The following is a 15636-nucleotide window of genomic DNA, read 5'->3' on the forward strand; positions in this document are numbered from 1 at the left end:
GAGCAAGGATACGGTCAATCGTTGACCTCTTTGGTGTAAACCCTGACTGCTCTGGACGCTGGTGCTCAAGCAGATGGTGGCAAACCCTATCAAGAATTATCCGAGCAAAGACCTTGCCCGGATCACCCTTTCCTTTCCAGAGAGGGACAACAAGGCCCCTCTTCCAGTCAGTTGGGATGATGCCTGTGTTCCACATAGAGCACAGAACTGCATGCAATGACACAAGTGCAGCATTTCCACCAGCCTTGAGAAGTTCAGCATGGATGCCACAGATCCCTGGAGCTTTACCCCATTTCAACCGGTGCACCGCAGCCTGTGTTTCCACAAGCGATGGTGGACCACAGTTTATTGGAGGGTCAGCAACATGGATTGTAACACCCCTGAAATCCAACTCGACATCTGGTGGATCAACCTGGTACAACCGCTCAAAGTTACCGACCCAGCGGGCCTTCACTTCAGACTCCTCTGTCAAGAGCCTACCACTCTCTGCTCTAACTGCAGTACACCGAGGGATGGGCTTGGATGAACGTAATGCGCGAATTCCACTGTAAGCAGGATGAGAATAACTTGACCACAGGTGATGCTCTACCCCCTCACAGATTCCTCGCACATAGTTCTCCTTGTCCACCCTTAGCGCACGTACAGTTTTATGCCTCAGCTCCCTGAACAGCTCAGCTCTGCCATTCAGCCTGGCCCTGTGGCTCTGGTCAATGGTATCCAGTGTCCCTTGAGAGATAAAATTCTTCTTGGCCCTGCAGTGAGTTCCAAGACATCCACTGGCAACATCAAGGATGGTGGTCTTGAAGGCACTCCACAACTCTTCAGCATCTTCCAAAGCACCCAGACCCCCCAAATATCCACTCAGCTTGTTCGCAAACTCCTCAGTTTCCCTCTCATCCTTGAGCTTGCCAACATCTAGCCTAGGCTGGGATGGTACCATTCTTCTGGATTTAAGGTACAACTTCAGAGTTGCTACAACAAGCTGGTGGTCAATATTGTGGAAATGAGCACTGCGGTCGACCCTGCAGTTCTGGATCATCTTCCAGCGACCATCAACGAGGACATGGTCAATCTCCTTTGCCACACTGCCAGCGTTGGTATACCAAGTCCAGCGATGAGCTTGTGGGTGCTGAAACCATGAACCGGCCACCCTCAGTCCATGACTTCTTGCAAAGTCAAGGAACTTAGTGCTATTCTGGTTCATAGTTCCTGACCCATGGGGACCAACACATGTCTCATAACCATCCTTATCAGTTCCAGTCGATGCATTGAAATCCCCCAAGACTAGAAGTGTATCTCGTCTGGGGCACTGAACAACCACAGACTCGAGCATGGCGTAGAATGCATCCATCACAGTGAGATCACTCACCTCAGTCGGAGCATAAACAGAGACCAGGCAAATGACACCTAAGGAGTGACGAATCCTTCGTCTCATAATACGCTCGTTGACCATTGTTAAATCAATTATCATTGGGGTCAGCTTATTGGACACAGCTACAGCAACTCCTTGGGTATGGTAACCATCAGAGCGACCAGACCAATAGTAGGTGTAACCACCCACCATGATCTCGCCGCAATCCGGTCTCCGAACCTCAGAGAGTGCTGCAATACCGATGTCCTAGCGGTTGAGCTCAGATGATAAGAGACAGCTGATCATACTCTCTTAGGGATAGGACATTCCAGGCACCCATCCGAAGGGACCGCTTCAGGTTAACCCAAGGAGACCGCCGTCTGGTGGACGACACCTCAGCACCACTCCGACACACTCTCCTGCAATCTGACCCGGGAATGTTACCCCGTGGTTTCCCTCCTATCAAAGATTGGGAGTCCCGATGGCTTTGCCCCAATCCTGTAATCTGGTGAGCTGCCCTGCGAAGGGAAGCTGCACAGGAGGTACTCCCACAGAGTGGGTTTTCAGATTTCTTTGTGTTTTGCGGAATGAAGCGTTTTACGGTGGCCGGAGTGCAAACCCTGCCACCAACTTCCTAATAAGAAGTAACCGAACTGCAGGAGGACGTCCACACACAGTTGGGCACTAGATATGGATGGCCGTTGGCTCACAAGGAGCTCCGCCGCCCTTTGACAGGTTTTGTTTTTAATCCTGCCGGGTGTCCATATCCAAACACCCTCCTCACCAAAAAAAACTGGTGGGGGAGACGGTTTCGTCGCTGACAACCCGACCATGGAACAGGTTAGTACAGGTTTACATGATACCTGTAGCAAGTCACAGATCTAATCTGACCTGACCTGACTGACCTCACACAAACACCCAATTTTCACTTGTGCACTACTTTGGAGTTCCCTTAGTATGCATGCAAAGCTTCAGGCTGCAAAGTTTCATGGTTTTGGAGTAATGGAAGAGAAACACACACACACACACACACACACACACACACACACACACACACACACACACTTATGATACATATCTATTCCTCATGACATTATCTCAACCTATTTAGACAACGGTGGTGATTGGCTGAATTTCGTTTCCGTGGTCGCCATCTCGGTAACTTGGCTTGTGCACACAATATTTCAAAAACTTTCAACATTTAGCTTTCGCATTTCAGAGATCTATTCCTCCAAACATCCAAAAGGCAGGTCCTAGTCAATACAGTCCTGGTATTCATCCATAACATACAGTGTTTACTTCAAGTATTGCTTGTTTTCTTGGCAATACAGGTAACTCACATAATTCGTTGCTTTTCAACAAAGTATGCCATTACACTGCAAAGTAGCTGAAGTTACAATGTTCTCTACATGCATTAGAAAGTGCAAAACAAAACTACTTCAAAACTATATCGCCTGTACATTATTATAAACATGGTCTGGATCATTATTGTCTGTTTAATGTGACAAACAACATCACAGGAGGTATTACCGGCTCTCCTCGAGGGCCTCCCATCCCTTTGTCTCCCTGAATTTGAGGAAGGGAAAATAGGGATGAATGACATGATTGTGGAAATGATTAGAGGAAATATACATACTTCACAAAAAGTATGGAGATATTGACAGAAACAATTCACCATCGATGCATTGGTGCGAGGATAAATGTTGTATTTTTCCTCACCTTGGGACCCTTGCGTCCAATTGGTCCTGGAGCTCCCTGTGGTACGAGAAGGTAAATGAAAGTCAGTTGCAATGTTACAATACCTTATTAGATGAAATTACAAAATATTGCAGTTGACGTACAAATAAGATAACAATTTTACAGTCTGCACAATATTTAGTATTCGTTTTGAGTGAGGCTCATGAGTTTATAGCAAGAATAACTGCTTTCAATATGGGGCTTCATGCCTGTATGTAATTACATCTGCTGGTCCTCCACTGGCCAACCGTGGATTTATTAAATGCCAGCAAATACCACTTTGCTGATGAAAAAGAGAACGAGGGGAGAGAAGGGGAGGGGTAGGGGAGAGAAGGGGAGAGAAGGGGAGGGTAGGGGAGAGAAGGGGGGGAAAGCGTGAGGAGGTGGAGGAGTGGAAGAAAGAGGAGGGAGGGGAGCGAGTAGGGGTGCAGGAGCGAGGAGGGGGGGAGAGTGAGGAGGGGTGGCAGAAGGGAAGGCAGCGAGAGGTGAGAGGAAGGGAAGGCAGATGTGCGGTGGAGCGTTAATTACGATTCATACTGTCTCATCAAAATGCTTCTGCATAGAAAAAAAAGTGAAGATGGAAACAAAATAATGTCTGCAATCCATTTTATACCAGTCATACAATAAATACCGCCTGGAGAGAAACACTGCCCGGATATGTCCGTAGATAAGCTCAGTCTGGAAACAAACACCGCCCGGACACGTTCGGAGAAAAACACTGACCGGATGCGTCTGGAGACATACATAGCCCAGACAGAAATGGCCAGACCCAAATACTGCCCAGGCACGTTCGGCGACAAACATTACCCATGCGTGTCTGGAGTCAACCTGTTGGGAGAAACACCGCCTGGACGCATCTGGAGCCAAGCTGTTCAGAGACAAACTCCCGTCCGGACACGTCCAGAGACAAACTCCCATCCGGACATCTCTGGAGACAAACTCTCATCCGGACATGTCCCGACATGTCCAGAGACAAACTCCCATCTGGACATAAACACTGCCTGGACATGTTCAGAGACAAACACCACCCGGACCCGTCCAGAGACAAACACTGCCTGGACGCGTCTGGGGACAAACTCCTGTCTGGACATATACACCGCCCAGACACGTTCGGAGACAAACACTGCTTGGACACGTCCGGGGATAAACACTGTCCGGACACATTTGAAGACAAACACCGCCCAGACACATCCAGAGAGAGAGAGAGAGAGAGAGAGAGAGAGAGAGAGAGAGAGAGAGAGAGAGAGAGAGAGAGAGAGAGAGAGAGAGAGAGAGAGAGAGAGAGAGAGAGAGAGAGAGAGAGAGAGAGAGAGAGAGAGAGAGAGAGAGAGAGAGAGAGAGAGAGAGAGAGAGAGAGAGAGAGAGAGAGAGAGAGAGAAAGAGAGAGAGAGAGAGAGAGAGAGAGAGACAGAGAGAGAGAGAGAGAGAGAGAGAGAGAGAGAGAGACTTTACACTTTTATGTCCTTTTATTAAAAAGTATAAAGGATAAAAATTCAATACAACAAAGCAAAGGATTATATACAAGAGTGGAAAAAAAAGAAGAGAAGAAACCAATTCAATTTTCAAGTAATCGATAAAGCATTGATAACAATTTATACACAAGGAACACCACCAAAAAAAAAAATACATTAGAGAGAGAGGAGAAGAAGATAAGAAGGGAGAAAGCAACACAGGCTCCACACGCACTTCACAGAGACTGAGGCAACAGCACCTTGCGGGGAGGAGAAGGAGAAGGAGAAGGAGAAGGAGAAGGAGAAGGAGAAGGAGAAGGAGAAGGAGAAGGAGAAGGAGAAGGAGAAGGAGAAGGAGAAGGAGAAGGAGAAGGAGAAGGAGAAGGAGAAGGAGAAGGAGAAGGAGAAGGAGAAGGAGAAGGAGAAGGAGAAGGAGAAGGAGAAGGAGAATGAGAAGGAGAAGGAGAAGGAGAAGGAGAAGGAGAATGATAGGAGAAGGAGAAGGATAATGAGAAGGATAATGAGAAGGAGAAGGAGAAGGAGAAGGAGAAGGAGAAGGAGAAGGAGAAGGAGAAGGAGAAGGAGAAGGAGAAGGAGAAGGAGAAGGAGAAGGAGAATGAGAAGGAGAAGGAGAAGGAGAATGATAATGAGAAGGAGAAGGAGAATGAGAGAAGGAGAAGGAAGAAGGAGAAGGAGAAGGAGAAGGAGAAGGAGAAGGAGAAGGAGAAGGAGAAGGAGAAGGAGAGGAGAATGAGAAGGAGAAGGAGAAGGAGAAGGAGAAGGAGAAGGAGAAGGAGATAGGAGAAGGAGAAGGAGAAGGAGAAGGAAGGAGAATGATAGGAGAAGGAGAATGATAATGAGAAGGAGAAGGAGAATGATGAAGAAGGAGAATGAGAAGGAGAAGGAGAAGGAGAAGGAGAAGGGAGAAGGAGAAGGAGAAGGAGAAGGAGAAGGAGAAGGAGAAGGAGAAGGAGAAGGAGAAGGAGAAGGAGAAGGAGAAGGAGAAGGAGAAGGAGAAGGAGGAAGGAGAAGGAGAAGGAGAAGGAGAAGGAGAAGGAGAAGGAGAAGGAGAAGGAGAAGGAGAAGGAGAAGGAGAAGGAGAAGGAGAAGGAGAAGGAGAAGGAGAAGGAGAAGGAGAAGGAGAAGGAGAAGGAGAAGGAGAAGGAGAAGGAGAAGGAGAAGGAGAAGGAGAAGGAGAAGGAGAAGGAGAAGGAGAAGGAGAAGGAGAAGGAGAAGGAGAAGGAGAAGGAGAAGGAGAAGGAGAAGGAGAAGGAGAAGGAGAAGGAGAAGGAGAAGGAGAAGGAGAAGGAGAAGGGAGTAGAAGGAGAAGGAGAAGGAGAAGGAGAAGGAGAAGGAGAAGGAGAAGGAGAAGGAGAAGGAGAAGGAGAAGGAGAAGGAGAAGGAGAAGGAGAAGGAGAAGGGAGAAGGAGAAGGAGAAGGAGAAGGAGAAGGAGAAGGAGAAGGAGAAGGAGAAGGAGAAGGAGAAGGAGAAGGAGAAGGAGAAGGAGAAGGAGAAGGAGAAGGAGAAGGAGAAGGAGAAGGAGAAGGAGAAGGAAAAGGAGAAGGAGAAGGAGAAGGAGAAGGAGAAGGAGAAGGATAATGAGAAGGAGAAGGAGAAGAAGAAGAGAGAGAGAGAGAGAGAGAGAGAGAGAGAGAGAGAGAGAGAGAGAGAGACAGAGAGACATAGAGACAGAGAGAGAGAGAGAGAGAGAGAGAGAGAGAGACTTTAGACTTTTATGTCCTTTTATTAAAAAAGTATAAAGGATAAAAATTCAATACAACAAAGCAAAGGATTATATACAAGAGTGGAAAAAAAAAGAAGAGAAGAAACCAATTCAATTTTCAAGTAATCGATAAAGCATTGATAACAATTTATACACAAGGAACACCACCAAAAAAAAAAATACATTAGAGAGAGGAGAAGAAGATAAGAAGGGAGAAAGCAACACAGGCTCCACACGTACCGCCAGAGACTGAGCAACAGCCCCTTGCGGGGAGAGAGGGAGAAGGAGAAGGAGAAGGAGAAGGAGAAGGAGAAGGAGAAGGAGAAGGAGAAGGAGAAGGAGAAGGAGAAGGAGAAGGAGAAGGAGAAGGAGAAGGAGAAGGAGAAGGAGAAGGAGAAGGAGAAGGAGAAGGAGAAGGAGAAGGAGAAGGAGAAGGAGAAGGAGAAGAGAAGGAGAAGGAAGGAGAAGGAGAAGGAGAAGGAGAAGGAGAAGGAGAAGGAGAAGGAGAAGGAGAAGGAGAAGGAGAAGGAGAAGGAGAAGGAGAAGGAGAAGGAGAAGGAGAAGGAGAAGGAGAAGGAGAAGGAGAAGGAGAAGGAGAAGGAGAAGGAGAAGGAGAAGGAGAAGGAGAAGGAGAAGGAGAAGGAGAAGGAGAAGGAGAAGGAGAAGGAGAGAGAGGGACAACGAGAAGGAGAAGGAGAGAGAGAAGGAGAAGGAGAAGGAGAGGGAGAAGGAGAGGGAGAAAAGGAGAAGGAGAAGGAGACGGAGAGGGAGAAGGAGAGGGAGAAGGAGAAGGAGAAGGAGAAGGAGAGAAGGAGAGAGAAGGAGAAGGAGAGAGAGGGAGAAGGAGAAGGAGAAGGAGAGAGAGAAGGAGAAGGAGAAGGAGAAGGAGAAGGAGAAGGAGAAAAGGAGAAGGAGAAGGAGAAGGAGAAGGAGAAGGAGAAGGAGAAGGGAGAGAGAGAGAGAGAGAGAGAGAGAGAGAGAGAGAGAGAGAGAGAGAGAGAGAGAGAGAGAGAGGACTTCTCTCCTTTGTTACGAGAAAATTCAAGTTTCACATGGTGAAGTATGTTTGTACAAGCATATAAAAGAATAACCAGGAAAGGAAGGGGTAACAAAGAGGTAATATTAAATTTATAAATTGATTCTTGGAGCACCACCAACTACAACTACATAAGGATTGTTTCACACACCACCGATTTTTAATTAAAGCAGGATCTTGAGGTTCAAACTCAAAAAGAACACGCAACGCAACCAATGCTTTAAAAATAGTTGACGTCATCAGCTAAAACATCAGTGTTCTGCAATTTTCGCTTCCTCGATAAATAAATGGCAAGTTTTGCTTCAGAACATAAAAAGTTTGCTAAAAGACATTCATTTTTACATTGATACAAGACATTAAAACCAAATATAAAAACACAATGTGTAAAAGACAAACCGAGCCCCCGGATCACACGTGACACGATTCCAAAAAGCGAGGCCAACCTTGAACATTCAATGAAAATGTGAAAAATGGTCTCCGGGGTATCGCAAAAGGGGCACAATTCCGACTTTTCAGGACATATATGGTGGGACAGGACGTTGCAAGGCAGGATGCTGTGTGCCAGCCGCCACTGCAGATCGCCCGAGCGCTTGACAATAGGTTCTCTGTACATCACCTGCCATTTTATTGTTGTGGAAAGGTTAGCTTGAAGCAGCGCTTGCCAATGAGCTTGTGGCTCTGCAGGTTTGTCAGTAAAAAGGGTGAGAACACATAGATTGTACACTGAGGATTTCTCCATCCGGTTAAAGGGCATAAAACTTTGAAATAAAATTAACAGATTTGGGAAAGGACATTGGGAAAGATGGAGGGCATCTTCAATGTCTGGGTCCCATTTTAATCCGGTTTGTTTAAAGGTACGTAGGATCACAGAGAAAATTCTGCCAATAACTCTGATGGACCTCACACTGGTGGCCATGGCAATGTCAGCAGCTGGCTTCCATCTATGTACAAGGGGGTTCCTGAGGTGTTCAACTCTGGTAACGCCGACATCAATAAACTTTTGCATGAAAGATCTGTCACTACAGACCCCATTAAAAAAAGGATTTAAAAATATTGGTTCCTTTAAATACATCTGAAGGGAGTAAGCACTGGTATCACGGCGAATAGAAAACGCCTGCCATGCTTCCAGCATGCTTCGGTAAAAAAAAGGGGGACCGATGTCATATCCACGTGCTTAGTGTTGAGAAGAAAGAGCTCGTCACCATAGCCAAGTTTCCCAGCTTGCTAAAGCAAGCAATGGGCAAAGGCTTTCCATGGGACGTCGGAGTATAGAAGCCTTCGTGCTGAGAGGAGGCGGAAAGCCATCACTTTGCTCGTTACCTCTATTAGCCCCTGTCCACCCTCTGTAGTCGGTAGGCTTAGTATTCCTGGCTGGAGCCAGTGCTTTCCCCCTCACAAAAAGACTCTGAAGTTTTCTTAGGATAAAAGCTGGGGCCTGCAGTGCCTTAAAAACATGCCATAGCATTGATGCCGCAAAATTATTAATGACTAGAGTACGACCCCGGTAGGAAAGGTGCTTCAATAGTTCCGTCCATTTTGTTAACCGCTGCTCAGTTTTGGTAATCAGCGATTCCCAGTTTTTTTAAATAAAATCTTGAATTCCAAGAAAGACACCGAGGTAGTGTATTCCTTCATTGGTCCATTCAAGCTGCCCTGGCAGGGTTGGAGGGGGAGTCTCATTCTGTGGACCTAAATAAAAAGCTTTGCTCTTTTCCATATTAACTTTAGTCGAGCTAGCCAGGCTAAATTCCTTGACAGACTCAACCAAAGCACAAACATCGTAATCTGAGTGCACAATTGCACAGAGATCATCCACATAAGCAATGGTTTTTACGGGATTTTCTAACGGCAGAGGATAAAACCCTTGTAGCCGCGTGCGTAAACGATGTAGTAAAGGTTCAATTGATAGGGAGTATAGAAGGCCAGACAGGGACACCCTTGATGGATACCTCTGGTAACAGGGAAAGGCTGACTTGAGATGTTATTTACTTTGAGCACACTAAAAATATTATTATACAATAGTTTGATATAGCAAGTAAAATTTTCCTTAAAACCAAACCCCCGTAAAACAGCAAAGAGATAAGAATGATCAATTGTGTCGAAAGCTTTTTCTTGGTCTAAAAACACCAGACCAACATTTCTATGTTCAGCAATACAAATATTGATCATGTCACGGACAATAAAAATACTATCGTGTATTGCCCTTTTAGGAATGCAATAAGATTGATCGGGGTGTACAATCTCCTCAATCAAAGGTTTGAGGCGGTTGGCAAGAACTTTCGAGAAAATCTTGTAGTCCGCGTAGAGGAGCGAAATGGGACACCAATTTTTAAGTTGCTGGAGGTCTCCTTTCTTAGGTGTGAGAGCGAGTGTGGCCCTGCGACAGCTAAGTGGTAACAAACCTGACCGTAGGCTATCAACCAGGAGGTCAAGCAGCTCAGGTCCCAACAAATCCCAGAAGGCTTTGTAAAACTCTGCAGGGATTCCATAAAGTCCAGAAGCTTTACCTGTGGGCAAAGTTTGCAAAGCAACAGAAAGTTCGTCAAGAGTCACTTCCTTGTCAAGTTTTTGACATGCAGATTCAGACAAGGTGGGCAAAGAGGTGGTTAAGGAACGAATCATGTCTTCCTTCGTGCTTCTGCACAATATAAGTCAGAAAAGTATTGTTTGGTCAAGCTCCTAATGTCTTTTGGATCGTGTATTGCTCGGCCTCCTGGTGCCCGCAGCGAAGTTATTTGCTGGTTTCTCTTTTTTTGCGCTTCTAACGCAAAAAAAAAAAAAACTTGGAAGGAGTATCAATAAAGCTGTAGTTCTCCATTCGCAGCCTTATTAGAGCCCCTCTGGCTTGTTTTGTACAGAGTTGAGCGAGGAGGGCTTTCTTCGTTGTTAGTAGAGAACTAGTCCTCTCAGCACTGGGAGTTTGAAGGCTTGACTGGAGAGACAATATTTCTTTAGCAATTAGAGATTGCAGCGCAGATTCATTCTTGGTACAAAAGGAGCTATATTGCTGGCAAAAGGTCCTGATGTGGGTTTTCGCATTGACCCACCATTGTGCGAGGCAGGAGTAGGAAGGATTCCGTAGTCGCAAAACTTCCCAAAAGGCTCGGAAGGCGACAGGAAAAGCGTCATCTTGCAGAAGACTCGCATTGAAGGTCCAATGGGCAGTGCCACGATTTCGAACCGGGGAAAACATATGAAGAACAACCATGTGATGGTCCGAAAAGCCACTTGGGGTGATGTCAACATGGTCGATGACATTTAAAGAGTCATTATTGATGTAAAATCTGTCTATCCTTGCATGAGATAGCAGGCCATTTGCACATCGGCACCACGTGTATTGTCGTGCAGATGGGTTCTGGAGTCTCCATACATACATAAGGGAGAACTTGGACAAAGCCCTCTTTAAGGGTGCCGTAGTTGGTGGGTGGGGCTCTTCTACATGACGATCAAGGGTGGGATACAATGTGCAATTCAAGTCCCCACACAGACAAACAAGACCATCAAAAACAAGGTGTGTGAGGAACATTTCTAACTGTGTAAAGAAAACTAGTCTTTCTGTGCTCGTACTCGGTGAATATACATTTATTAAAGTGTGTTTATAACCATTATAAAGGAAATTAACTGAAACTAAATGCCCTTTAATAAACTCCTTGAAAGTGACATTTTCAGGACAGAAAGAAGGATTTAAATAAATAGCCACTCCAGCACTAGGACAGGTCAAGCTACTAAAGAACCATTGTCCTTTCATGATGCGAGTCCATTCGCTCGAGCACGAAGAGCTACATCTTGTCTCTTGCAAAAGAACATCAAAATGTCTTTGCTCGACAAGCAACTTTACCTGAGCTTTGCGCAGGGGTGAACGTCCCCCATTTATATTTAAGGTTACAATAGAAAATGTCATGGTGTAGGCAGGGAGGGTTTGTCAGGTAAAAGGAAGTTGGGTTGCGCTTGTAGCTCTTTCCGAGCTTTCAATACACACTTCCTAAGGCGAAATACTTGTGACTCAGTCACACCAAGTTGTTCAGCCTTGAGGAGGAGACGTCTTGAAGAGGTTATAAAGCCAGACAGGTTCAGGAAGGTTATAATCTTAACGTTTTTCTTTCGAAAAGTGTCCTGAAGAAACTGGAGAATTTCCATGGGTGATAAATCATCATCATCCTCCAGTTCCTTGGCTATTGCTGGGTCGTTCCAGACCTCGCTACCAGCACTAGAGGCAAACGACGAGGCCCCATCTGAGTCGTAATCCGAATGGTTTTTATTTTTCTCCTCACACACTGAAGTCGATGCTCTCACAACAGGAAAATCGTCTTCTGCTAAAGGTGAAGCTGTTTCCAACAGAGGGAGTTTTAAAGACCGTAACAGGGATTACCGTTTTTGTATCGGAGGCTTCGCACTCTCCTTCTGGGGCTGTTACTTCTTCCTCCTCCATCACCTTAGACACTTCGTCCTCAGCAGGGCGCGGGACGAGAGCAGGTTTGTGGTTCTTGATTTTAATGTCAGTGACCGGGGTGGTGACCTCAACATCTTGGGGCGTTGCGCTCGGTCCTTGTTCGTGAGAGGAATGAACGGAAACGTCTCCTCCCTTTTCAGCGAACACACTGAACCTATTCTGCAGCAGAGGACCAGCTGCAGGAGCTTCTGTTTCTAAGATAGAAACATTGTGTTCATTCGACGGCGCTATCTTTTTCAAACAGCTCGCCTGTGTGTCCTCACTTCCGCTTCCTCTTTTATAATTCCTCTTGGAGGACACGGTGATAAAACCCGCGTCATCAGCCGGGGAATTATCGGTTTCCGCGCTCGAATGTGAAGGTCGATCTCCCGTTGCAGACGCGCCATTATTATTACTAATATCGACTCTAGATATGCCACTAGAATCGGCGTTTGTTCCTGACACTCTAGATGTGCCACCGGATATATATATATACATATATATACATATACATACTTCGGACAAGCACCTTTTAAATGTCCGAAGGCACCACACGTGAAACACGTCATTGTCTCTGTTGCAATGTACATTCGGTAATTTCGATTTTCAACTACCAACGTAGCTGAGGCATTGAGTGATTGAGCGTTGTTTTTTTAACAACATGTAACAGTGCCGCCGGAAGGACATGTTATGGCGGACTGTGGAATCCGAACGCAAACGAAAAGGAATCATGGAGATTTTTGACACCACCGTGCCAAACTATTTTAAAACTGACAAGATCTGTTCGCTTTTAACGAAAGGTGGCAAATTTGATATGGTGACTTTCACCGCCGGTGAGTCCAACATACTAACGCTAACGAAAATATCTGGCGGTAAAGACAAACCGGTTTCAACCGCCTGAGCGACGTAGCGCTCCTCGGAAAGAAAAACAACAACTCGTTGGTTCATCTTTGAAGCTGCCAACACATTTTCGAAACCAACGAGTTCTCCCAAGCCCGTCACGACGTCCTCGACCCGAACTCCGTCGAGTGGACTAACTATCACCGCATTCTTGCGAGTAAGTGACTCGTAAACGCCATTCTGCAAACGACTGTTTGCCATAGCTGAAAACAAAGGAAGCAAAGACCTGTCACGAGCAGAATTCGCAGGCGAAGGTAAAATAAAATAAAGAATGAAAATATAAGGAAAAAGAAGAGTATAAGGAAGAAGCTAAATCACCGATAAACGGAAGGCCTATGAAAACAAGGCAGATGAACAGTAGGCCCAGAAACCGAAGGTTTCAAGGAAAACCCACAAAGCACCTACCGTGCTCTCGTGCTCTCGTTCGTTCGTTCTCTCGTTCGTTCTCTCTCTCGTCTCTCTCGTCTCTCTCGTTCGTTCTCTCGTCTCTCTCGTCTCTCTCGTCTCTCTCGTCTCAGCAGGAAGGGAAAACGGTGGGGGGGAAAGCTCTACAAACACGAACAGTGATACAGAGGGAAACGAAATGTGGATAGGAACAACAACAACACAACACAGTACTCACAGCTGCACACACGAAGCCACCATGACGCCACACCCACGCACGACGAGAAGAGAGAAGAGAGAAGAAGAAGAAGAGAGAAGAAGAAGAGAGAAGAAGAAGAGAGAAGAGAGAAGAGAGAAGAGAGAAGAGAGAAGAGAGAAGAGAGAAGAGAGAAGAGAGAAGAGAGAAGAGAGAAGAGAGAAGAGAGAAGAGAGAAGAGAGAAGAGAGAAGAGAGAAGAGAGAAGAGAGAAGAGAGAAGAGAGAAGAGAGAAGAGAGAAGAGAGAAGAGAGAAGAGAGAAGAGAGAAGAGAGAAGAGAGAAGAGAGAAGAGAGAAGAGAGAAGAGAGAAGAGAGAGATGCTTTATGAACAACTCATGTACACACACACACACGCACACACGCGCAGACACACACACACACACACACACACACACACACACACACACACACACACACACACACACACACACACACACACACACACACACACACACACACACACACACACACACACACACAATTGGTGCTTGGTCGACATTGACAATTCTTCAGGAATCGGCAGATTGGAGCCAGTATTATTCCCGACCACAGTAAGCACTGTGTACAACCCAAAAAGCTTGAGTATCTTTCACCCTTGTTTTGGGGGAATCTCAATAAACGAATAATAAAAACAATGTTGCTTTATCGACGTTTCAGGAAGATGTGCAAAAACATTAATCTTTATAAACAGTTGCCAATTGTAATGTGATGGGTAGAAAAAACATTTGGCTCTATAATTTTGAAAACACGTTAATACGGCAAACGGCTTGGAAATCCAGTGTTATCAAATATATTTTGCTTTGAAACTCACAAAGAAACCATGTAACCTTTGTAAATCATGTACCTCGACCTTTACCAACTGCTGACTGTACATCTCGATCGGGACACGAACTGCACCGCCATCAATGTAGGGTGCCAGACAAGTGGCTTAAGCACTCAAGCAAGTGCTCCAATTAAATGGTTGATAAGGAACACCTGGCCAGGCTGTGGCTGCATACTGTATAGGATCCCTTAAACTTTAAAGCCATCTTCACTGCACCCACAGCAGTTAAATAAATTAAATTAATTCATTCACATAATGACTTTAGATAACCGGGCGTAGTGGCGTGCGCCTGTAATCCGGCTACTCGGAGGCTTGGGTTGGAGGATCGCTTGAGGACGGGTGCTCTGCACTGGGCCGCGCTATGAGAGGGTGTAGGGCAGCCTGGAATCATGGCGAAACCCAATCCATATCCCTGTGTCGTAAGAGGCGACCAGGGTTGCGTCAGGAAGGGCATCCGGCGTAAAACCTGTGCCAAATCAGTATGCGGATCATAACGGATGATCCGCTGTGGCGACCCCTAGCGGGAGCAGCCGAAGGATGAACATAATGACTTTAGATACAAAAGGGTTGTTGTTTAATGTATAACAACCATGGAGAAATTGCAAAGTTTAATCGTCCATGACATAAACATTGCAGATAATCTGCACATTGTCTGCTCATCTGTGCACTCATCACATGGTCTATCAGTTCGTGGTCTGCACAAACGTCATAACTTCTTTTTAAAACGTCCATTTTTCACTAGATTTGCTTTGATTCGTGGGAGTACCTCCATGGGAGTACCTCCTGTGCAGCTGCCGTCCACAGGGTAAATTTCCCGGGTCAGATTGCAGTAGTGTGCGTCAGGGTGGTGCTGAGGTGTCATCCAACAGAAGGCAGTCTCCTCGGGTTAACCTGTCAGGTGGACCATTCGGGTGGGTGCCTGGAATATCTTATCCCTAAGAGAGGATGATCACCTGCTTCTGTCATCATCTTAGTTCAAGCATTTGGACATCGGTATTGCAGAACTCTATGAGGTTCTGGATCGTGGCTTCTGGATCGAGACTGGATCGTGGCGAGATCATGGTGCGTGGTTACACCTACTAATGGTCTGGTTACTCTGATGGTTACCATGCCGAAGGAGTTGCTGTAGCTGTGTCCAATAAAATGACACCAATGATAATTGAGGTAACACCGGTCAATGAGCATATTATGAGACTAAGGATTCGTCACTCCTTTGGTATCATTTCCCTGGTCTCTGTATATGCTCTGACTGAGGCGAGTGAGCTCGCCGTGAAGGACGCAATCTATGCCACTCTTGAATCTGTGGTTGATCAGTGCCCCAGATGAGAGACTCCACTTGTCTTGTGGAATTTCAATGTATCGACTGGAACTGATAGGGATGGTTATGAGACGTGTGTTTGTCCCCATGGGTCTGGAACTGTGAACTAGAATAGCACTAAGTTCCTTGACTTTGCAAGAAGTGATGACATCGGGTGGCTGGTTCATTGTTTCAGTGCCCACAAGCTCATTGCTGGACTGCTATTCCAATACTAGTGGTGTAGCAA

General features: G+C 46.0%; 1 protein-coding gene and 1 long non-coding RNA gene across 6 annotated transcripts in view; one reads left to right on the plus strand and one right to left on the minus strand.

Moving 5' to 3' along the window:
- CCBE1 (collagen and calcium binding EGF domains 1) overlaps positions 1 to 15636 on the minus strand; it is a 69301-nt gene that overhangs the window by 25230 nt on the left and 28435 nt on the right. For all 5 annotated transcript variants that reach the window (XM_085873514.1, XM_085873513.1, XM_085873512.1 and 2 more), the window contains exons 9-10: positions 3071 to 3106; positions 2882 to 2917 (exon numbers count right to left, since the gene is read on the minus strand). In XM_085873514.1, the coding sequence (XP_085729640.1) occupies positions 2882 to 2917; positions 3071 to 3106 (72 nt within the window). The remainder of the gene's footprint in view (positions 1 to 2881; positions 2918 to 3070; positions 3107 to 15636) is intronic.
- Positions 12363 to 15636, plus strand: part of LOC147029957 (uncharacterized) — a 28489-nt gene continuing 25215 nt past the window's right edge. Inside the window, exon 1 of the long non-coding RNA XR_015056147.1 lies at positions 12363 to 12785. This is a non-coding gene — a long non-coding RNA (uncharacterized LOC147029957). The remainder of the gene's footprint in view (positions 12786 to 15636) is intronic.

Source organism: Eptatretus burgeri, chromosome 3 (assembly GCF_056783735.1).
Source record: "Eptatretus burgeri isolate ZD-2024b chromosome 3, Ebu_testis_v1, whole genome shotgun sequence".
In the NCBI taxonomy this organism is placed as follows: Eukaryota; Metazoa; Chordata; class Myxini; order Myxiniformes; family Myxinidae; genus Eptatretus; species Eptatretus burgeri.